Below are 23,831 nucleotides of genomic sequence, written 5' to 3' on the forward strand. Positions count from 1 at the left end.
AAGTATTTGTGGAAGCTCAGAAACATCTGTGTGGAACAATAAGTTTCCTTATATAGTGCAAGTGGTTCAGCTGTTATGGGTCCAGTAGGCTTTTGTGGCTTGGTTTTGGTATCTTACCACCATTTATAACATTTCTGTGGGAAAATTTGTGCTGTGTTCTAAGCAGCTATCTTTCTCCCAGACTTTTAGAGTCCAATCGATGTGTAATTTGGGGATTAGCATATAACTTGTGAATTATTTTGAATAGTTCGGGCTTGAAGTTTTCAAGTTTAATGAACTTTCATTAAAATTTATATACTTTTGGATGTTGGAGTATTTAATAAATCAAATGAGCATTTTAGTTAACCTGTTTTACTTTTGTATTGGGTATTTTTGTATTGAGCTGTTATTGTGGACTGTGGCAATGAAATCACATTGGTAAGGCAGACATGGATTACCAGGGCAAAGATGGGAGAGGATATAGAGGTTTATAGGATCTTATAGGACTTTCTTTATAATATTTTAAAGTTTTAGTTCTGTGCTATATGAGTACTTCTTTTTTTTTTTAACCTACCCACACTAGCTGATTCTACAGGGTTAATGTTTTATTAATTGTGAATTTTTATTTAACATGAATTTATTGAGTGTTCGGTAAGGGCTGAGCACTAGGCCACAGGCTGGAATTATAAAGATAAGTTGTAACAAAAAAATTTACTGTGTAATAGGGGAGATAAAGAAATAAACATGGTTCCAGTGCTATGAAACACAAAGCAGCTAACTAGTCCAAAATTGGAGGTATGACACTTGAACCAAATCATGAAGAATGGTTAGAAATTAAGTAGATGAGGGTTTGAGAGTACCCAAATGTTTCTGTGAGAATTACCTTGAGCCCCCAGTGTGCATAGTCAGTCCCCCAGATGATTCTGACATGCAGCCAGGGTACGGGAGACTAGTAGTGAATTAGAAATACTTGTCATTAGGGGTACCTGGGTGGCTCAGGCGATTGAGCATCTGATTTCAGCTAAGGTCATGATCTCACGGTTCGTGAGTTCGAGCCCCAAGTCAGGCTCAGAGCCTGGAGCCTGCTTCTGATTCTGTGCCTCCCTCTCTCTGCCCCTCCCCTACTTGTGTTCTCTCTCTCTCTCTCAAAAATAAATCAGCATTAAAAATTTTTAAAAAAGAAAAATATTTGTCATTAGGTTTGGGTAAAGAGCTTTTCTTGAGACTACCAATTATCTTGTTTTCTCTAGCTGAATTTTAATAAATAAAGGTGGCAAGAGTATGTATATACATGATACATTTGAATAACCAGAAGTAGTTTGATAGTAGCTAGAGTATATGCCCTTTTCTCTTTTGGAACCTAAACTCTAAACGACTCTAACAATCAGTGTCATCGCTTCTAAGCATGAACTGTTAAAAACGAGTTGGAAAAAAATTCACATGTCTGTGGGGATTGGTGCTACTGCTCCCCTGGGCCTAAGTCTCTGCTCTGTTTGTCTTAAATTCCTTACCTAGCTGCATCCCTTTTCAAACAGAGAATGCCTTGTATTCCCAGTGTCTCAAGAAGTGCCTACTTCATTGAGGAAATGGGTTGGCCTTCTCACCTGTTCTTTTCTCTGTCTGTCCTCAGTGTGAGCTATGTCTATACCTCTGTGTTAAATCTCAACTAGCCCTGTCTTCTCAGAGATCTTGTCTAGTACTCATCATTTCTTCTATGACTTCAGCTTCTTCCTGTCTGAAAATATATTCAAGTCTCTTCCATCTTCAAAAACAAACCTATGAATACACCCTTTTAAGCCTGTATATGTCTTTTCCTTCACAAACATCTAAACAATGGTTTCTTAAGCCATTAGCTTCTGGTCCTACCACTCTGTTAAAATTATTCTTGCTAAGTGCCTGCTGACATTCATATTGTGCAGTATACAGTTTTCTCGTTTTACCTATCTTACTGTTAACCATCTCTTAGAAGCTTTTCCTGACACCTCTTCTCACCAAATCTAATTTAGGTGCTCCTCTTTTGTACTTCTGTAATACTCTGCAATGAGCTTAAAGCTGCTGATTTCTGTGTCTGTTTCCACTGCTAAATTATAAACTCATTGAGGGCAAAGAGCTTATCTTAGATGATTTAACACACTACTGTTTAACACATTACCTGAAGACACATCTGGTGTATATATATATGTGTGTGTGTGTGTGTATATATATATATGCTGAATGACTTAATTCAGCATATATATATACACACACACACACACACACACACACACATACACATATATGTGTGTGTGTGTATATATATATATATATATATATATATATATGCTGAATGACTTAATTCACAAAAATTGTTAAAAGAAATGCCTAACATTTATTGATAGATAGCTCCTTTTTGCCCCATGGTAAGTTGCTTTTCTTATGCTGGAAATATTAAATGAGAGGCTTAGGTCAGGATTTTGTGGGGAGAACATGGAGGCCCAGTCAGTGTTTATTGAATGAACCATTATCTGATGATACAGAGAGGTCCTGGAAGGAATAGGTAGAGGTAGCCACAGTTTGGACATGGAAGATGAGGGGAGATATTTCAGTAGACTGCTGAGGCAGCAACCAAATTGCAAGGGTAGAGAAGTGAGTAGGAGGTGAGAAGGAAGGGTGGCTATTCTTTTGAGAAGACAGGGTTTTTTTTTCCTTCCTTTTTTATTGCCATTCTTTTTTTTTTCTTCTTATTGCACTTGTTTCATCTGGTTTGCTTTTTGTTTGTTTTAATAAAACATGAGCCCCATGCTCATGCTAAAGGAGAGTTGGTTATGAATGCAAAGTGGGGGGAAGCCCTATCCTAGGAAGTGAAAGTGGTGTTAAGCACTTAATCACTTTGGAAAGTAGGAGGGTATACTTCATTTTTAAAGACAGAACTTGGACAGGATTGCATGTAGTATAATTTTATAAGAATCTCTGTCAGAAGTTATTTAAAGTAGGTGGGGTAAGGGTCTCAAAAGGCTATAGTATTAAGTTTGAAAAGGGTAATCTCAGTGTTCAGAAAAATTAACTGATAAATTGCAGTAAATATAGTAGAACTATATATATTTTTCTGTAAATGTCTTTTTTTTTTTTTTACTGTTTCTCATATTTAATATTGCTTTTTTAAAGTTTATTTTTGAGAGACAGAGCGAGTGGGAGAGGGGCAGAGAGAGATGAGGAGGGAGAGAATCCCAAGCAGGCTCTGTACTGTCAGCACAGAGTCTGATGTGGGGCTGCTCCAGCTCATGAACTGTTGAGATCATGACCTGAGCCAAAACCAAGAGTTGGACGTTTAACTGAGCCACCCAGTCCTCCCTCTCATATGTTATATTTTTAATAATTTGGCATTTATACAGCACTTTGTAATTCACAAAATACTTACATGGATCTCACCTAGGCCATTTGCTACTTAGGTTAAATTACTTGTCCAGGGTCTTGTCAGTTTATTTATTAAGCATTTATTGTGTGCTGGGTATTTTTCTTAGTGCTTTGTCAATGTTAACTCGTTAACTCAAGGTAGGTATTGTTACCTTCTTCATTTTATAGACGTAAAAACTGAGGCATTATGAGGTAAAGGAGCTTGCCAAAAGTTGAACATAGTAGTCAAGTGGAGCTAAGATTTGAATCTAGGCAGTCTGGTTGCAGAATTTACACTCTTAACCACTGTTTCACTGCCTCTTAGTAAATGTGGGAGTAGAAATTCAAATCCAAATTCAAACTAGACTTGGTAAATGATAGTTTCTTATTTTCAGTCTCCCCCTATGTACCCCTTCTTCACCTTATTAGAAATAATTGGACCACCAGGCACACTGAAAGCCTTCTATAAGTGACAGTTTAGTTGTTGACAGGACTGGATTTGTGTTTCTTGTAACTTCAAACATTACTAGTTATTTAGAGTTTTATATTAAGTTTGTAGTAAAGGTACTTTTTAAAAAATTTGTTAACCTGTGACTTTGAAAAGAGCAAAATGGTACTTTTATCAGCTCAGGATAGAAATATCTTTGATATTTGATCCTCTGGACTGGGCTTTGCTGTGGTGTGTCATAGCTACTGCTAATTTAACCTCTAGTTTACTGTTTAAATTCTCTTTTTAATAATTTATTACCTTTTTTGGAAGGAATTTGCATTCCATATAGACAAGAAGACCCTGTACATTTTGCTGGCTGGAACTTTATATGAAACACATTTTGTTTGAAAGGATGGGTGGTTAGTTTTGCCTTGGATAGGTAGGTAACTATCTTGTAATTATTTCTCAGATTAAGTTAGTGTGATCATGGTTGTGCTTTGACTGGAGGCTTGCTACCTGTGATATACAAGGCTGATTTGAAGGCAAGGATGGAATTTGAATTAACCAGAATCCAGAAGGAACTTAATTAGAATGAGAAAGACAATTGAGTCAAATAGTTTAACTAGCTATTGGACCTGAATTTCTGTAAATAGAGTGAATTTTATGTGAAGAGCAATGAGGAAGTAAATTGCAGGAAATTAACGGGCAGCTGTTAGTAAGGGTGTGTGCCATGATAATATGAGGAGACATAGGTTAAATTCAGCAAGGCTTCTGACTACCTCATAACATTCACATTGTTAACTATGAATGTTTGTTGATCTGAAGAAGGGAAAGAAGTTTGTATTAACTATATAACCATGACTTTAGATTGGTCACAGAGTAATTTTGAGAGCAAGGAATTCACATAGTTTGGAAATGGTTAAATTTGGCAATAAGAGAATCTACAGATAGATCAAGGTTTAGTGCTTAGAAAATTAAAATTATGTGTATAGTACATTTCAATGTAAGATTTTTATTTTGTTTTTGTTTATTAGCTTGAAGTGGCAGCAGAAAATATTAATGAGAGCATTTTGAGAAGTTTATTGTAAAGCAGATTTTCTGTGTAATTGAGAAATAACACTTAAAAGGTACAGTTGAATATAAATTCACTGTACACAGAAAATGAGATAATAAAATAGGGAGAGAATGAATTTATGAAAGGGGAGATGTGAGATGTATCTAGGGGGAATAAAGCCAAGAAAAGAGGACTAGATTTGTGTTGGTGGAAAAGTAGAGGTAAAAATGGGAGGAAAAATGAAAACAGAACCAAAAAATTTGGGGAAAATTAACATATTTGCCTCCTCTGGTTGAAAATCTGAAATTGAGTGGAGATATCAAATAATGAGCTGGAGATACTGATTGAGGAATTTTGACATTTTGAACATAAATACATTTTTCTCATTAAAAAAAACAACAAAAAACTTCTTGTGCTCCTGTAAAGTTCCATAATACAGTGCACTAAAAGGAACTTTGAAATTGAAAGTACAGAAGGATGGAGGAAAGATGAGTTTATTAGAGCCTGTGATTAGATAGTCATTTTTAGATTAAAATAAACCCCAGACTATAGTCAGAAATTAAAAAGTACATGTAGATGCCCATCTTTATCTGTCCTTTGGCAGATACTGCCAAGTGTTTTTAAAGTCACTGGAATGACACAGTTTAAAAGTGTTAATTCTTTTTTACTCAGTGGCACTTGTAAATTATCAGGAGTGTGTTGTTTTGCATTAAAGAGGATTAGTGAGTGATACATAGATAGGTCTGTGTGGACAAGTAAACTTATTAAGAAATCAGCTAGCTTTCATGGGGCAACTGGGTGGCTCAATTAGTTAAGCGATTCTTTGTCTCTTTGTGTGGACTCCTGCTTTTGGCTCAGGTCATGATCTCATGGTTCATAAGTTTGAGCCCTATGTTGGGCTCTGTGCTGACAGCATGGAGCCTGCTTTGGATTTTCTCCACCCCCCCCCCCCCGCCCCTCTGTGGTGTGCGCATTCTCTCTCTCTCTCTCAAAATAAATAAATAAGCTTAAAAAAAAAAAAATCAGCCAGCTTCCATCCCAAATAGAAATGTATGTGAAAGTTTGAAACTGTGAAGTGCTATGAAAACATAAAATAGTGATGATACTATTGCAGGATCTTTTTTTGACCTCAATAGCCGAGTTCATTGTCTTACTGCTTTGATGAATGAAGAGGTGGTGGACACAAAATGAGAAGCAGGCAAAATTTTATTAGAGTATAAGATCAGAAGGAAAGCTCTCTAAGGTTCTAGTTGCCTCCCCATGTCCCCCCCCCCCCCCCACTTTCCTTCCCCTTTGTTCCTTCTCAGGTTTTACCTTTATTGGCTGGATAACTCTAGGTGCTAGGTTGTCCATTCCTGATTGGCTCGATTGCATTGTATGAGGGGTGGTCTATGGCCATACCGTTCCTTGTTGGTCATAGGTTTTATGGTCCACTTATTTTTAGTCAGGTCTTTTGTCAAATTTCTGAGGAAAACCTGAGGGGGAGTAGGTGGTGTCTGTTATATTCTTAAGAAGGACCTTACGCCTGAGGGGGTTTGCTGTAGTCCGACATTCCCAGCATTGTTCCAAAAAATGTGTTTTTCCCCACCCAGGGATGTCAGGTCCTCATCTTTCCCTCTCTGCCTATTTTATCCTGTCTTTTCCCTATCATAATATTGCCACTAGGCACTGGTGGGAAGAAGGGGAGCTGGAGGGACTGGAGGCAGATTGTTAAATGGACAGATTGTAGAGGGAGCATGCTGTGGTACAGCTATGGGGTCAGCCTTGCTGGTCAGTGGAATGAGATCGACTTGTGGGATACAAGGCCAAGGTGTTGTTGGCATAGATGTTGAGACAGGAGTGGGGATGATGGTGTAGTATGGGGAAGAACTGTGGGCCTGAATAGGAACTTGGAAATGCCTTTAAATGCCTTTGGATCCTTACGAGACCACAGGGGCAGTTATTTGGAGTTTAGTGAAACTAAACAATTCTGAGGGCTAAAAGGCACTGGGTATCAAGAAAGTTTTCTTACTCCTTCCTCTACCCTTTGCCCAACATGTAGTCCCAGTGGCATTGAAGCCCACTGATGAGTTGTCCCTGTAAAGTTGATTTTTCCTTTCTAATTATTTAGGTCATACAGAAATATAAAATTTAATGGGATTGTGCTTTATTGTAACAGGATTCTGTAAGAACAATCTCTTTGAGGTACATCAAAAAAGCTGCCTACACAGAACCATTATACTGTTTACTAAGGTTACCAAATACCCACCCCAGTGTGTCCCGAAGCAAGAGGTTTCCCAGGGAGCAGAACTAAACACTGGATGGTCCTGGAAAGTCAGTATGAGTCACCTTCTTATTTACTCTCTCCCATTTTATAAATTCATTGAAATGACCAATAATATCTTTTTATGAATGATCCTTATGTAGAAGTAACATTCTTGTATTATTTAAAATTAAATCTTCTATTTTGTGGCTTACGCTTTTATGAAATACTTATTTCTGCTTTAGAGTTGCTAAATCTTGGATATTTTAGGGGCAGGGAAGCTGTTTTTTTCATCTATATCTTTGCCACTTCCAGTGAGTTTTAGATTTTGTGCAGTTGATATAATAGCTTTGCCTGAATACAGGCTTTCTAACCTTCCAAGTTCCACATTCATTAGATGAAACATCTCTGGCATCTGATTATGTACCATCCTATCTTGTTACTGAAGTGTTTACTATGTGTTAATATTGTCTTCAAAACTAGGCTAAGTATTCACTGGAACTTTGTCTTCTACAGTTTTTGTGTTCTTGCCATGCCCACTTTGCAGACTAGGTAGTACATAAGCGCATTTATTAATTGATTCAGGTAGATAGATATGTGACACTTTTCTGGCTTTTCCAAGCCTTGATGCTGTGTGTAGCATGCAAAATGGATCAGATTTGTTGTTCTTTTTTCTTAAAAGTTGCTTTCTAAGTCAGTTGCTTCTGACTTAAGGATGGCATCTTGAAGTAAGCAGGCAATTGAGATATATCTTCTAAGTGAGGATTTGATAGACCAATAACCTTGGAGGACTGGAAGCATAGTTCGTTATCTACATTCTGGACTCTTCTTTGCAGTCGAATAATAATGAATTTTTTAAAGGATTGAGCTGGACATAATCAGCTTCCATATAATTGGCCATATCCTCTGGGTATAAGTTGTAACCTAAATTCATTTGGATGAATAACCAGTTTGCTCAAAAATTTGTTAACAAACTCAAAGTTTTGTTTTTGCCTTTTGCCACAACTGGCCACACAGATGTTAAGTGGTAGAATTGGAAATGAAATCAAAATAGTATGACTGTGGAATTGGCTCTTAAGCTTTGTACTGCATTGTCTCCCACAATTTGTTCTTCTTATCCTTATCCTGGTTATGGCACCCTCATCCACCCAGATAGTGAAATGGGAAGTTTTGGTAGTTCAGAATCCTTTGTAACCCTCAGCTATCCCATGACCATCTGGTTAAGATCTTATATATAGCCTGAGTCCCCCCCCCCCACCCCGCCCACCACCACTCCCAGTGCTCTGATTCAGATAAACTCAATATTTTAGATCTAACCCTGCTGCTGCCAGAGTTATTCCCCTCAAATGTGATTCTTGTTATTGAAACCCTTTGGTGTCTTATCAGTTACCTTTATGATAAACTTTAAACTACTACGCTTGGTATATTTTGAATACCGTGTAAACTATTCCATAGGATCCTGTGCAGTTTAGATTATTCAGTTTGCCTGTTAACCTTATCACTTGACACTATCCCTACCTTCCATTCTCCAGCCATTCTAATAGTTCTCTGAATGCACCATAATTTCTGTAATTTTCTCTTGGAGAATTATACTTCAAGAAACAGTTCATTCAAAGGAAGACACAGTTCATTCAAAGATACCTTCTCTGTGAACTGTCTCCTGATTCTAATAGTTTGGATTATCCACTTTTTCTTGTGTGCCCAGATGTTCTACTTTACATTTTGCATGTATTTTAGTAACTGTAACACTGAAAGGTATTTATTTGTTTACAGGTTTGTCTCCTCACTAGACTATGAGCTCTTTGAAAGAAGGAATCCTGTCTTACTCATCTTTATATCCCCAGTGTCTAGCACAGCTCCTGGTACATAGTAAGTGATTAGCAACTTCTTTTTTGAGTAAGACTGTATTTTAACACTCTTAACTCCACATATTGACAGTTACTTATACTGATCTAGACCTATATTGTCATAACAAAATATGATTGTAGACTTTTAACACTTTTGAGGCACAATTTCCTCATCCCTAAGATGAGACTAGTACCCCACCTACTAATACAACGTTATTGTAATACCGGATTAAAGAATATATATAGCAGTGCATTGTATTTTAAGTGTCATACAACTTTATGTTGTTAAGTGTGGGAACTAATCGTATGTTGAAATTGATCATTTTATTTGCTGTGTTCCTTTTAAGGCAAAATGGTACCATTTTTGAACCATTTCTGTCATGTTTTGCAGTTACTGATTACCAGAAGCATGTACTCAAAATAACAAACCCTATGCCTGTTTATCTTTTTTGCTCTGCAGTTACCTTTCTATCTAATTGACTAATAAAGTCCCTCAATTTTCTTTTAATCTGCTTCCAAATGAATTAACATCTTCACCTTTCCTTAGATCCCTCATCCATTGTTCAGAGGAAGAAGTGTCTTTTTCTTGGAAGACTAATCACATCATCTGTGACAGCTATGCCTTTCCCTTTTTTTTCCCTCGCAGGCTGTAGACATCATACTTGATGGATTAGTGATCTACACTTTACCTGCTTTCTTGCCTTCCATGCATTCTTTAAATTTTTACAAGTTCTGTAATTTTAACATGCCAGATTATATGTAATATATGGAAGTTAATAATAAAAACAAACATTTGGGAACCAACCACTTAAGAAGTAGGTCAGTACCTACACAGTTAAAGAGCTACCTGTGAGCACGTCTGTAACTGCATGGTCCTGTCTTTCTCCGATCCCTGAAGTAACTGCTGTTCTGAATTTTTTTTATTCCAATTTTTTTATCTCTTCTTTTCCTTAGTTGCATTACCACAAATGTATTTTTTTTTTGTTTTGAGTATAATAAATGTTCTTTTTATAGCCTTTGTAAACCTTGCACAAAAGGCATTTTAGTATAGAGGAAAACCTAATTTACAAATCTTTATACGTTCCAGAGAAAATATTCAAGTATCATAAAAGAATACATAGAAAAATTTCAGTGTGCACATTCATATTTATAATTAAATAATCATGGAGACTTACTTTTGGGCTGTGCTTATTGCCTCACCATATACAAAATGAAGTGCCTTATCCAGAGGACAGAAATATAGCAGAAGTATTCTCACATATTAGTTTCTTTAGTTTGTGCAGAAATGTTTCCGTTAGATTCATAGTGTACTCCTTGGAAGAGTGACAGTTTGTCATTTGATTGCCTTTGGACCTTAGCAGTTCTTTAATGGGCTTCATTCAGTTTGTTGATTGTATAAGCATTTGAGACTCAGAATCCACAATGCCACCATGTTTTTGGATTTCTTTTTCAATCATGGAAGTGTGGCATTTTCAAAGGAATTGCATAGCAAAAGATGAAGTCATGATAGCTGCCAAAAGAATTCATTTCTTTTTTCTTTGTGTTTAAGAGTTGGAAGTATTTCTTGATGACCTCAGTTTAGAATGTTAAATCTTAGACGTGGGACTGAGTAAGAGGAAGATGACCTCAGTGGAGAGTGTTAAATCTTAAAGGTGGGACTGAGTGAGGCTCAGAACTCCATTTGTATTTTTTTTTTTCATTCACTATTAACGTTTCTAAGACCCATTCAATGTTGTTGCCTGCAACTGTAGTTCATTCATTCTTATTGCTGTATAATGTTCCATTATTTGAGTTAGCCTAATTAACTTAACCATTTTTCTACCAGTGGACATTTGAGTATCAGGTTTTTTTGTTGTTATTTTGAAGTATGTTTACACTTGGCACACAGGTAAAACATTTTCGTATTATATATCTAGAATTGTTCATTGAAGGATATGCAAATGTTCAACTTTATATGATAATGCCAAATTGTTTTCCAGTGATTGTACCAATTTTAACACCTACCAGCAGGATTTTACCAATTTAAACACCTAGTCACAGTGGGGTACTTGAGTGGCTCAGTTGGTTAAGCCTTTACTTCTGCTCAGGTCATGATCGCATGGCTCGTAAGTTCGAGCCCCACATCAGGCTCTGTGCTGACAGCTCAGAGCCTGGAGCCTGCTTTGGATTCTGTGTCTCCTTCTCTCTCTACCCCTGTCATGCTCACGCTCTTTCTCTCTCTCAAAAATAAACAAACATTTGAAAAAAAAATGAAACACCTAGCAGCAGTGTATAAGAGCCACCATTGCTTTACTTTTTTTTTTTTTTTTGCCATTATTTGGTACTGTCAACATTTCTAGTTTTTATCATTCTAGTGAGTTTAAAAATAACATTTCGTGTGGTCTTGAGTTTCTCTGATGAATAATAAGATTCTGCATCTTTTCATATACAAATTGACCTTACAAGTTTCCTTATTCTATAAAATTCCTGTTCAGGCTTTTTGCCCATTTGACTACTTGTGTTGTTTTATCTTATTTTTTATAGAAGTTTAATCTTTAATCAGCTTTATGTTTTATAAATATCTTACAATTTATAGATAGTCTTTTAGTTTGTTTATAATATTTTATGATAAACAGAAGTTCTTGGTTTCTACATAGTAAAAATATTTACACTTTGTTTTTTTGGTTAGTAATTTTAAGAAATCCTTCTGTTCTGGGAGGGCACAAAACAGTTTTCTGCTCTAATTTCTTCTAAAAATTTTAAAGTTTTCCTTTCGTATGTATATCACTAGTCCATCTTGAATTGATTTTGTATATGATGTAAAGTGAGGATCCAATTTAATTTTTCCATATAGGTAATTTCAGTATTATTTAGTAGTCCTTCTTTTCCACAGATCTGCATTGTTATGTCTGTTACATGAGGATGTCCTTACATACCTTGGTCTATTTTGGGGCTCCCATTTCATTTCATTTATTTTATCTTGTTTATCTTGTTTTATTTACCTTCTATCAGTCTTGGCAGGCGTTTGTTTGTTTTAGTGTTCTTTTATTAAAATAATTTTTTTAATGTTTATTTATTTTTGAAAGAGACAAAGAGAGACAGAGCACAAACAGGGGAGGGGCAGAGAAAGAGGGAGACACAGAATCTGAGGCAGGCTCCAGGCTCTGAGCTGTCAGCACAGAGCCAGACACAGTGCTCTCAAGATTATGACCTGAGGCGGGGTCGGACACTCAACTGACTGAGCCACCCAGGGGCCCCTGTTTTAGTGTTTTCTAAGAACTCTGACTCTGTTGATTCTTTCTGTCACCTTTTTTCTATTTCATCAGTTTCTGTTCTTTATTATTCCATACTTTTTTGGGGTTTTTTGCTGTTAATTTCTTTCTAACTTAACAGATTGACCTATTATTAATTTTCAACCATTTTTCTTTCCCTAGTATAAGTTTTTAAGGCTATAGATCTGCCTCTAAGTTGACTTTTCTTGTATCCCACAAATTTTTATATAGTATGTTTGTTATCTTCCAGTTCTTGTTGTTTTTTTTTTAATTTTTCAGCATGACTTCTTCTAACCTATGAAATATTTAGAAGTTTTTTTTCTCTATTTGTGTTTTTTAAAATTTTTCTTCCATTATTGATTTTTTAACTTAATTGTATATGATCAAAGCCTGGGAACAATATGATTGATATATATTCTTTGAAATTCAGTGAGATTTTCATTATCTTCCAGTATATGTATTAGTTTTCTGTATGCCTCATACTCATATATGCTTGAGAAATGTTTCTTCTTTCTTTCTTTCTTTCTTTCTTTCTTTCTTTCTTTCTTTCTTTCTCTCTCTCTCTCTCTCTCTCTCTCTCTCTCTCTCTCTCTCTCTCTCTCTCAAGAGTGAGCACAGAGGGGGAGAGAGAGGGAGAGAGAACCTTAAGCAGACTCTGCGCCCAATATGAAACCTGGGCGGGGCTTGATCTTGCCACCTTGAGATCATGACCTGAGCCAAAATTGAGTTTGACGCCTAACTGAGCCACCCAGGTGCCCCAAGAATGTTTATTTTCTAATTGTTTGGTATATGATTCTGTTTAAGTTCTGCTTATTCATTTTGTTTTTATTTTTATTTTTGACCTATGAAAAATTGGAGTGTGTTGAAATCACCCATGACAATGCCAATATGTCAGTTTCATATTGTACTTCTAAAAATCCTTTGAGGCTTTTTTTTCCCTTGCCAAGAGATGGTGAATTTTATTTTGTCTTGTCTGGATAAATATTTTGGGCCATGCTGGAGTTCCCACTTCTACCTTTTTGGACACTCACCCCATCTAGTTTATTTTCATCTTCCCAGGTTCATCCTTCCTGAGATGATAGAGCTGGAGCTACTTTCCCCCCATGCCTTGTAGGAGATTGCTGCTCTGTTTGAGCTCTGAAATCACAAGGATTAGCACTTCACCAAGCTTCCTCTTTTAATGGAGGGGACAGCATTACCTTCAGCAGCTAATCAGGTTTGGGTGGATTAGAAGTTGGAGAGTGGCAGTCTTCTGCCTTACTATTTTATTTTCCAGACATCTCACTTTCTTTCCTTCATGCATCCTGCTCTGACTTCTGACAGATGCAGCTGAAGTCCCAGTTTGAGATGACTCACTTCCTGTCCTTGACCATTCTTGTTCTGGAGTTTCTTTGCCTTGCCAGTTTGAGTGTCTCTCCTAGGGCTGTCATTCTAGTTTGGGTTCATCTAACTGATGCTGCATTGTCTCCTGTTCCTTCTGTAGCTGCTTTTTTACTTCTTATTATTCTGTTATAGCTGGGTCAATAGGCTTTGCTGCTCCAAACATAGAAGCTGCTCCACTAAACTGGGAGGTGCCAGCCAAGGAGTCCTCTTCCTTAGGAATACTCTGCAGCTTTAGATTCAGTTTGGTTCTTTGGGAGAGACCTCTGTCATCATGTCTCTAATCATCCCGAATAATTGTCTTTGGAGCTCCTCACTGACCATCATGTCTATCATATTGGTCTTCATGGTGGTCCCACTCCCTGTGTAGTCATCATCCCTTAGTAGCCACTACCACATTCACTTCTGCTGCCGTTTATCCTGGAGCCATAGCTTCAATCATAGTCTCTGCTGTGTTGGTCATTTTAGCAATCCTGGCCTCCATAATGATCATGATATTTGTCTTCACAGCTGTCATCACCTCTTCTAGGTAGTCATCCAAGCTGTGTGTTTGGATGTTTTCTGAGAATCCTGATTTCTTCCTCAGCCAGAAGAAAAACCATCCTTGTCTTTAACTTGAGCTTGATCAGGAGTATCCATTGGAATTTTGTTAACCAGAAACTCTTCATTGAGGGCATTGAGCAAAGAAGGCAAGTTCTCAAACTCCACATAGTCAAAACCTTTCAATCTCTTTGAGTTGCTGGGTTCACATGGTAAATGCACTGCACTGATAGTTAATCCTCTAAAGAATTCCTTAATGGAGACTTCTGTCACATCCCCAGTTGTGTTTCCTAGAAAAGTGGTATAGAGTAGCAATTTGGGAAAATGGCTCTGGTCAATAATGGGTTGCCAGGCAGCCTGTAGAGCAGTGGTCAGGATGCAGTGATTAGTTGGAGGTGCCTTATACATGCTGTTATCATTACTGTATCAAGTGGTTGATACATCTTCCAGATCAGTCCCACTTACTGGTTTGGAGACAGGGATGCTTCCCCCACCAGTGCTATCATCCTCAGCCAGAAAGTCTGTTGGGGAAATGGTCTTCCCCTTCTTTTTTGCTGAGGCTGCTATGTTGGGGAGCATTTTCTTTTAAACATGCAAATTAAAAATTTTATGTCTATTTACTGAATTGAACCTCTTGTCATTTTCTTTGTTCTCCTTAATAATGCTGTTTGCTTTTTTTTTTTTTTTTAATTTTTTTTTTTCAACATTTATTTATTTTTGGGACAGAAAGAGACAGAGCATGAACGGGGGAGGGGCAGAGAGAGAGGGAGACACAGAATCGGAAACAGGCTCCAGGCTCTGAGCCATCAGCCCAGAGCCCGACGCGGGGCTCGAACTCACGGACCGCGAGATCGTGACCTGGCTGAAGTCGGATGCTTAACCGACTGCGCCACCCAGGCGCCCCGCTGTTTGTCTGCTTTTATAACTAATCCCACCTTTCTTTTTGTTTATATTTGTCTCATATGTTATTTTCCATATTTTTAAAAATTCTGTCAGTATCTTTACTTGGTAAGTGTCTTTTTTGAAATTATCCATATATATTTGTTGTGATTATTTCTGTATTTGGATTCTCTTTGTGCTTTCTGATAGTTCTGGTTATTTATGCTTTTAAAAATCTGTCTAGACTTTTTATGGATTAGTTGAATTCTTGGGTTTTTTAAATTCTTTTCTACTCTACTAGCTTGGAAATTATACTGTCATTTTAATTTTATGATTACCCTTGAAATTCTGCTGAGAGTGCAGTACAGTCTAAAATTAAACCAGATTATAATCCCTCTGCAAGGGATTTACATAATTAGCTCCTATAATAAAATGTTGTTGTTATTTTACTCAGACAATATTTATTTAGATTTACTTGTATGGTTACCAATTTCTTTGCCCATCTTTCCCTTGCCTCTTAGAGCATCCTTCTGTGGTAATTTTATTCGTATATGAAACATGTTCTTTAGATTTTCTTAAGGGAAAGGTCTACTGTTGATAAACTCTCTTTTGGTTTTTCTGGCAATGTCTTAATGTCTTCCATATTCTCCAAAGAGAGTTTTAGTGGTTGAATAATTTTTGTCTCAGTTCTTTGTAGATATGCTTGTTGTACCTTCTATGCTTTCATTGTTGTTAAGAATTCTGTCACATTATTCTCTTCCTTTGTAATGTCTTCTCTCTGGCTGCTTTTATTTAACATGGTCCTTTGTTGGTGTCCTGCAGTTTCACTACTGTGTGGCCACATGTGAATGTCTTTATTTTTATCCCACCTCTTTTACATATATATATACATATACATATACATATACATATACATATGCATATGCATACGCATACGCATATGCATATACATATATGTACATATATGCATGCTGTATTTCTTAGAATTGTGGATAAATGTCTTTCATTGTTTCTAGGAAATTAAGTCACTTTCTCTCCTTCATTTTCTGGAATATGAATAGAAATATATGTCAAATTACTTTCATGTCTTTTAGCCTTTCTTTGGTATTTTCCATCTGTTTATTTCAGTACTTACTTGTTAATGACTTTTGCAGATTTATATTCAAATTTACTGATTCTTAAGTTCTATCTGGTCTGAATAAACTATAGAATTTAATAATAATCTATTGAGATCGTCTCATTAGTTATGATGAATGTGGCATACTGATGTGAGTTTTTATATACCCCACATGGAAGCTGGGTGTGGGGTTTATGAGAGCTCCATTATCTTCTCAACCTGTATAAATCTGAAACCATTCTAAAAGAAAGAGTTTAAGCAAATTGTGTCATGTTTCTTTTTCAAATATGCAATGCTATTTTTCCAAGTCTTTTTGCTTGACCGTGTTTTATCTTTTATTGTTAAAACTAAATTTTTAAAAATTTATACTTAATCTATACTATTAATCATCATAATATGTAAAGTCCATGTAGGCTCAGAGAGTATTATTTTTTGTTTCTACTCATGGTGACTTGTTTTTCTTATAAGTTTGATTTTTTTTTTTTTAAACCGTAAGCTCATAACTGGTTGCTCTTTATCTTGGGTAATCACAGTGGCTTAAATTGGGTCCATTCCTGCGAGCATATGTATATGTTTCTGCTGTGTTACAGGTTATAGCAGACTTGGGTCCTTGCTTCTTGTGGGAGTCTCTGCTCCCTTACCTTGCAACAGACCTAGTGCTTTATCTCTTAATCCCAGTGCTGCTATCAGCATGCACATCCAGGACAATATTCTAGTTAAAAAAAATGTATTTTTTGCTTACTACTCGCTGTTATATTTCAGCTTAGTTAAAAGGTTTTTTTTTTGTTGTTTTTATGGTTTTTGTTTTGTTTGTTTTTTTGCTATTATATGGGGTGGGAGCAAGCTTGATAATTTTTTATACTTCTTGAAAATATAACAGTGTTTGAAAACTATACTGGTTTTAATTTATCCAGGATCTTTTACACTGAAGCAGGAGGACCTTTCAAAATATTTAGTATACCAGCTACTTAAAATTAAAAGCCTTCAGTTTCAAACCTTCACCATTGATTTTCTTCATTGTCCATGGATTATTGAAAGTTTCTATTCCCATTGATTTTCTTCTATGAATATGACACCTGACGTACCTGCAGGTGATGTAATCCTTGAGTTGGTTTTCTCACCTGCAGAATAACAGCATTGGCCTAGATGAGGTTGCAGAATCTGTGAATAAATGTTAACCAAAGTTAATTAATCAAATAGTAAGCAACTGTTTATCTTTTTTTTTTTAATTTTTTTTAATGTTTTTATTTTATTTTTTGAGAGAGACACACACACAGTGACAGTAGGGGAGGGGCAGACAGAGATAGAGACAGAATCTGAAGCAGGCTCCAGGCTCTGAACTGTCAGCACAGAGCGCAACATGGGGCTTGAACTCACAGACTGCAAAATCATGACCTGAGTCGAAGTCAGACGCCCAACTGACTGAGCCACCCAGGTGCCCCAACTGTTTATCTTTTTATACACATACACACATATATACAGACACATAATATATGCAACTATAAATAAGTGAAGAGAGAGTCTGATGATTTTGAGAGTATTAGATTCCTGAATTTGGGGGAATGATCTAAATGGAGCATAAAAAAGACTACAAACAGGGAAAAACAAGATAAACATTATGTTCATTAATTCCTCTTCATCTTGACTAGAATGTTCCATTTTATCCTTCCTTTAGTGGGTTAAAGGTGGATAGAAATTTAGTCTTAAAATATTTGCCATGTAGAAAAAAGGTGAAGTAGCTCAGCTTTGTATTTTACTTAAAAAGTAAAAACTGAGGTGAAGGAATGAAGTAGAACATGGAAAAAATTAACTATATAAAGAAATGTAAGATTTACTGGAGACAGGATAACAAATGCAATATATAAATCTGAACTAGGTCCTATAGTGAAAAAATATGATAATGCCTTGTTTGTGACAGTTGAAATTATAGAATATGGACTGTATAATAGAGAATAGTAATGTACTGGTTAAATCCCTGAATTTGGTCGTTGTTCTTTTGTTATTTAAGAGCTTTGTATTAGGAAATACACATTGAAGTATTAAAAGGTGAAGTGCCAATTTACTTAGGTGGTTCAGATAAGTAAGCAAGTAAATAAATGAAGTATATCTTATATAATAAAAACTATTTGTATGTTTATTTTTTTATAGACTAACCCTGGATTCTTAGTATCATCATTTATTTTGTCCAAATTGACCTAAATTTGGTTTATTGGCCATATTCTTCTTTAATGCTTATAGTACTAAGTTTTCATTTTAAATGGAAGACAACTGTGAATATGTCATTTGATGAGTTGAAAATATTAGGTATAGTTTCCTAATTGATTTAAACTGTTGTAATCATATTGAAAATTACACTCCCTTGTCTAACACCTGAATACACTTTTTAATAGGTTTAAGCTGAATATTGGGACATGGCCACTGCTTCACCACGTTCTGATACTAGTAATAACCACAGTGGGAGGTCACAGTTACAGGTAACTGGTAAGTTATTTTCATAATAACTTAAAATAGCAATTCCCTGCTGAACCTTCCTTTTTAATATGCAATTCAGCAAACTTATTCCATAAGTGTCTTTTCTTTTAGTTTCATACTGTGGTATGTTTGTTGCAATAGGCCTTAAAGGTAGAGACCTTCTAAAGTATTTTATTTATTCAGTAAATATTTATTGACCCTGTGCTGGATGCAAGGAAGATATATCCTCTTTGGTAGTGGGAAAATTTGGGTATTAGAAAAAACATCATTGAAATGGTTCTTAAATTGTTACTAGAGTAGAAAGGATGCTGAAGGCTGTTTTTCATTTATTTAGCCATCCAGTCATTGGCCAGAATTTAATTGGAATTACATATAAGAAAACATAAGGCCCTAGTTCTCCAGGAATTTACTGTGTAGTATTAAGACAGGTTTGTTTTATATGGACAATTATCATACAGAGTGATTATTAACTAGATGCAGTGAGAACTTAAAGGAACGTGTCTTTACTCTGCTTGGGATCGGAGATGGCCTGCAGACACAGGAGAATAGGGTAAGAGAAGGACTTAGAGCATAACACTTTAACTCTTGCAGGAGGAGTCAAAATTCATCTCAAATTAGATTGGAAGCAAAGAGCATTAGAGGGAGAGGGAACAGCATTTGCAGAAGATTAGAGAGTCTTGGTTAGCAGGTGAATTCATTCATTATATATCAACAATATAAATAACTGCAAGATAAAAAATTCCTGGAGGTAAAATATATATTGGGGAGAGGGAGAGGGAGGGAAGAGAGTTTATAATAGCAAGATTGGCAGTGGAATTCTAGTTAGACAATGAAATGAAATAAATACATGTACCCAAAGGAACCAAGTTCTAAAATAATAAGTGAAAGATGTGGAGTAGTGTGCATAGTATACAACCATATGGATATAAAAAAGGAGAGATGTGTGTATGCAGCTCTGTGCTTAGAATATCAGAACCAGTATTTGCCTCAGGAGAGGTGGGATTGAGAAGATACTGTAAGAAGATACTGTAATTCCTATGGTACTTATGCATGAGGTCAGTTGTTCCTAGGGTTTTCAGTGACCAGGGCTAGGAAATGTTTATGTCTTAGAAAGCAAAAACCAAATCCTGAGTTCATGCTGATATTTCAAATTCAAAATGGCTGTAGTCTCTACATACCATTTTCCACTAAAAGGAGAAAAATGGTATTTTTACTTTGTTTGACTTTATATTTCTATCTCTCTTTCTCTTAACCCAAAAATCTTAATTCCAGATGACATTAACATAATTATGTCTGTTTTATCCTAATGCACACATATAGATTGGCAACATTAAAATTACTAAAAACAATAGACCCAGTTTATGATTTCTTTGTGAGTTTCTCTCCTTAGGGTGTATAGTCAGAATACCATGTTTCAAAGTAACTTAAAATAGTTTCCCATTTGGTTATATCACCAAGTTGATAATCAGTTGGGCTTATTGCTTTCAGTTATTTTTATTTTTGTTTATTGCATGTAAAACATTTATATAGTTCTGGAGTTAAAACTGTTAAATCAAGGTATATTTGGAGAGGTCTGGTTACTCCATGCCACTCCTCCCCCTTCTCTCCTTACCTAAAAATGTACACATACATTTTTATTAGTTTTAGTTTGCTTTTCCATTGCTTCTTTTTGTTTTTTTAATTTTTTTTAATGTTTATTTTTGAGAGAGAGAGAAAGAGAGAGAGCACGAGCAGAGGAGGAGCGAGAGAGAGGGAGACACAGAATCTGAAAGGTTCCAGGCTCTGAGCTGTCAGCACAGAGCCCGATGTGGGGCTCGAACTCCTAAACCGTGAGATCATGACCTGAGCTGAAGCCCGACGCTCAGCCGACTGCGCCACCCAGGCGCCCCTGCTTCTTTTTGAAAATTTAAGCAGATATGTATAGTATATGTGTTCATATCTCTCCTCCCAACCCCCACTTCTTAGGCACTTTTCTTCATTTTACAGTATTATCTTGGAGCTTGCTCCATAGCAGGATATATACCTTTCTGTTGTTGCATAGTATGTACTCTGTTGAATAGACCTACCAAAGCTAATTCAACTAGTCTCCTGTTGATGGACATCAGGATTCCATTCTTTTGCTATTACAAATAGTGCTACAATAAAGATTTATGCGAATGTCATTTCTTGTTTTTGCTCATGTGTCTTTAGGATAGAATCCTAGAATGAAATTGCTGAGTCAGGGAGTAGACACATGTAATATTGCCATTTATTGGCAAATTCCTCTCCATACGGTCTGTACCATTTTGTGTTCCCGGATATCTAAGAGAGTGCCTATTTCCCCATAGCTTCATCAAAAGATGTTATCAAGCTCTGGGTTGTTGACAGTTAGGGAAGAAGTAGTATCTTGGGAGCGCCTGGGTGGCTCAGTTGGTTAAGTGTCCGACTCGTGGTTTTGGATCAGGTCATGATCTCATAGTTTGTGAGTTCAAACCCTGTATCAGGCTCTGTGCTGAGAGCACAGGCCTGCTTGGGATTATCTCTGCTGCTCCCCCACTCAGGCTCACTCTCTCTCTCAAAATAATTTTATTTTTTAATGTTTATTTATTTAAAAAAATAGTAGTATCTTGGTGTCATTGTAAATATCATTTCTCTCATTATGAGTGAGGTTGAGCCATGTTTAAGGGGTATTGTATTTCATCTTCTGTGAACCATGGGGGTGTATGTTTTGAAGCAATTCCCTGGATGATTCTGATGTGTACTTCACTTCACAACCACCTAGGTAGGTAATTCCTAATATTTCTTCTTTTGCTCTACATAAGAGGCTTACAGCCACATTTTTCATTTTCAGTGTTATTTGTGCAGGACCTGTGGCTAACATATCTGAGGTGTAACTTTGTTTTTGGTCCTGACCTTTGTGTGAGTTCTTAGTTGAAATAACAAAAACTTGATCTGATTGATTTGAGCCAAAAACTAACTTACTGAACAGCTATCAAGTAGCTCATAGAATCACCATAAGTCTAGAGAACCAATTGGAAAATAGTTGTGGACCAGAGAAGTGCAAGTAGCCAAGATAATGCCACCATGGTATTTATCATTTTGAGTATCAATTACTCTTTTGAAATATAGTGATAGTCTTGGGAAACTGAACTTGGACCTATGCTAAATGGCACCAGATTTTAGTCCTTGCTTTTCTCTTTTCCCCTTTCCTCCCCTCCCCTTTTACCTTTCTTTCATTTTGTTGATCTAATTTTTAAAAATGCGAAGCACCGTAAAATCCACAATCTTAACTGATTCAACAATACCTTTTGGAATAAATATTTACTATTTACCAGTAAAGACTGAGAATCAGATCAAGTGTCTTCTGTTAGGAAAATCCCAAGGTTTTAGGAGTCTAAGTTGTCTGTCGCTCCTTTTATTAGAGAACAGTGACCTCTGTTGATATTTCTTTTTTTTTGTTTTGTATTGATATTTCTTTTATTTTTAAAATAATCAGTACCATGTTTAAGACCCTTCTGCTATTACAGTTTGGCAGGTATGATTTATAAACTGACATATTCTATTAACTGATTTATTTTTATTCCTATTTCTGTTCTTAACGCATCTGATTGGCAGTAGCAAATAAGAATATGAACATTGATCATGGAAAGAAGGAAAACTAAAAAAATGAAAAGAAAGTTACCCACCGTAATATGGTGATCTACTAGAGTAAAGCATGCACATAAGCATAGTAGCAAACATACGCATACCATCTAAAAATAGTTGAGATTTCAGGCTTTCTTTAGGAAAGGATAAGAAACAGAGTGCAAGGCATATAAAAACGTAAGACTTGAGATTGAAAAGCTAATGCACTGTTATGTTCACATTTGTAAATTTTTAGCTATTGTGTCTTCTATTACTTTCACCTTTTAAATTGTGATCATATGTATCATAATTTTGTATGAGTGTTTTAACTTTATTTAGCTTTATTCTTTTCAAATGCTTCAACATTTATGGAATAATCTATCGTTTCCCATTGATTTGAAATGCTACCATGATCATATATAAACATCTTATTCTTTTTTTCATCTCTGCCCCTTACATCATAGATTATTTTAATTTTCATTTTTTTAAAAAAAATTTTTTTAACGTTTATTTATTTTTGAAACTGAGAGAGACAGAGGATGAACGGGGGAGGGTCAGAGAGAGAGAGAGGGAGACACAGAATCTGAAACAGGCTCCAGGCTCTGAGCTGTCAGCACAGAGCCTGACGCAGGGCTTGAACTCACGAACCGTGAGATCATGACCTGAGCCGAAGTCGGACGCTTAACCGACTGAGCCACCCAGGCGCCCCTTTAATTTTCATTTTGTAGTACTTTACAAAATATATTGGGAGAAGTCTCATTACTTGGTATTTTAAAATATATCTGCACCATTCTCTCTCTCTCTCTTTTTTTTTTTTTTTTTTTACCTTTCATTTGAATTTTTGAGTCGTGCCTTCCCTTTTCCTCTGCTGCCATACCGTCCCAAAACTCCCTCAAAACCAATGTTAATGTTTTCATTTAGATCATTTAAAAATAACGTATTAAGGGTGCCTGGGTGGCTCAGTCAGTTAAGCGTCCATCTTCGGCTCAGGTCACAATCTCACAATTCATGAGTTTGAGCCCTGCATCAGGCTCTGTGCTGACAGCTCAGAACCTGGAGCTTGTTTCAGATTCTGTGTCTCCCTTCCCTCTCTCCCCTGCTCCCAGTCTGTCTCTCTCTCAAAAATAAATAAACATTAAAAAAAAATAATGTATTAAATTAGAGATAATTGAAATCTTTCATTGTTAAAACTGCCAAATCCAGGAATATATCATGTCATTCCCATCAAGTCTTTTATGTCTATCTGTGAGGTTTCATAGTTGTCTTCATGCAGATCCTCTACATTTATTAAATTTATTACTAGATTTGGGGGGGTGGGTAGGCGTTATTATTTTTTTCCTGTTTTTATTTAATTTATTTCTTGGGGTATTTTTAATTTATTTTTTTAATATACATCCAAATTAGTTAGCATATAGTGCAACAATGATTTCAGGAGTAGATTCCTTAATGCCCCTTACCCATTTAGCCCATCCCCCCTCCCACCCCCTCCAGTAATCCTCTGTTCTCCATATTTAAGAGCCTTTTATGTTTTGTTGTCCTCCCTGTTTTTATATTATTTTTGCTTCCCTTTCCTTAGGTTCATCTGTTTTGTATCTTAAAGTACTCATATGAGTGAAGTCATATGAAATTTGTCTTTCTCTAATTCGCTTAGCTTAATACCTTCTA

General features: G+C 36.1%; 1 protein-coding gene and 1 pseudogene across 6 annotated transcripts in view; one reads left to right on the forward strand and one right to left on the reverse strand.

The window, feature by feature from the left end:
• The window catches only part of WWP1 (WW domain containing E3 ubiquitin protein ligase 1), a 135,420-nt gene that overhangs the window by 14,628 nt on the left and 96,961 nt on the right, over positions 1-23,831 (forward strand). For 2 of the 6 annotated variants that reach the window (XM_011291318.3, XM_011291319.3), the window contains exon 2: positions 8,851-8,946. In XM_011291318.3, coding sequence (XP_011289620.1) covers positions 8,871-8,946 — 76 coding nt within the window. In that variant the 5' untranslated portion in view covers positions 8,851-8,870. Of the gene's footprint in view, positions 1-8,850; positions 8,947-10,473; positions 10,577-14,179; positions 14,245-18,481; positions 18,573-23,831 lie in introns of those variants that run through there. The other 4 variants (XM_011291322.4, XM_019822849.3, XM_045049903.1 and 1 more) reach the window with 4 other exon arrangements.
• On the reverse strand, positions 13,043-14,674 carry LOC101098115 (annotated as a pseudogene).

Source organism: Felis catus, chromosome F2 (genome assembly GCF_018350175.1).
Source record: "Felis catus isolate Fca126 chromosome F2, F.catus_Fca126_mat1.0, whole genome shotgun sequence".
Lineage (NCBI taxonomy): Eukaryota > Metazoa > Chordata > Mammalia > Carnivora > Felidae > Felis > Felis catus.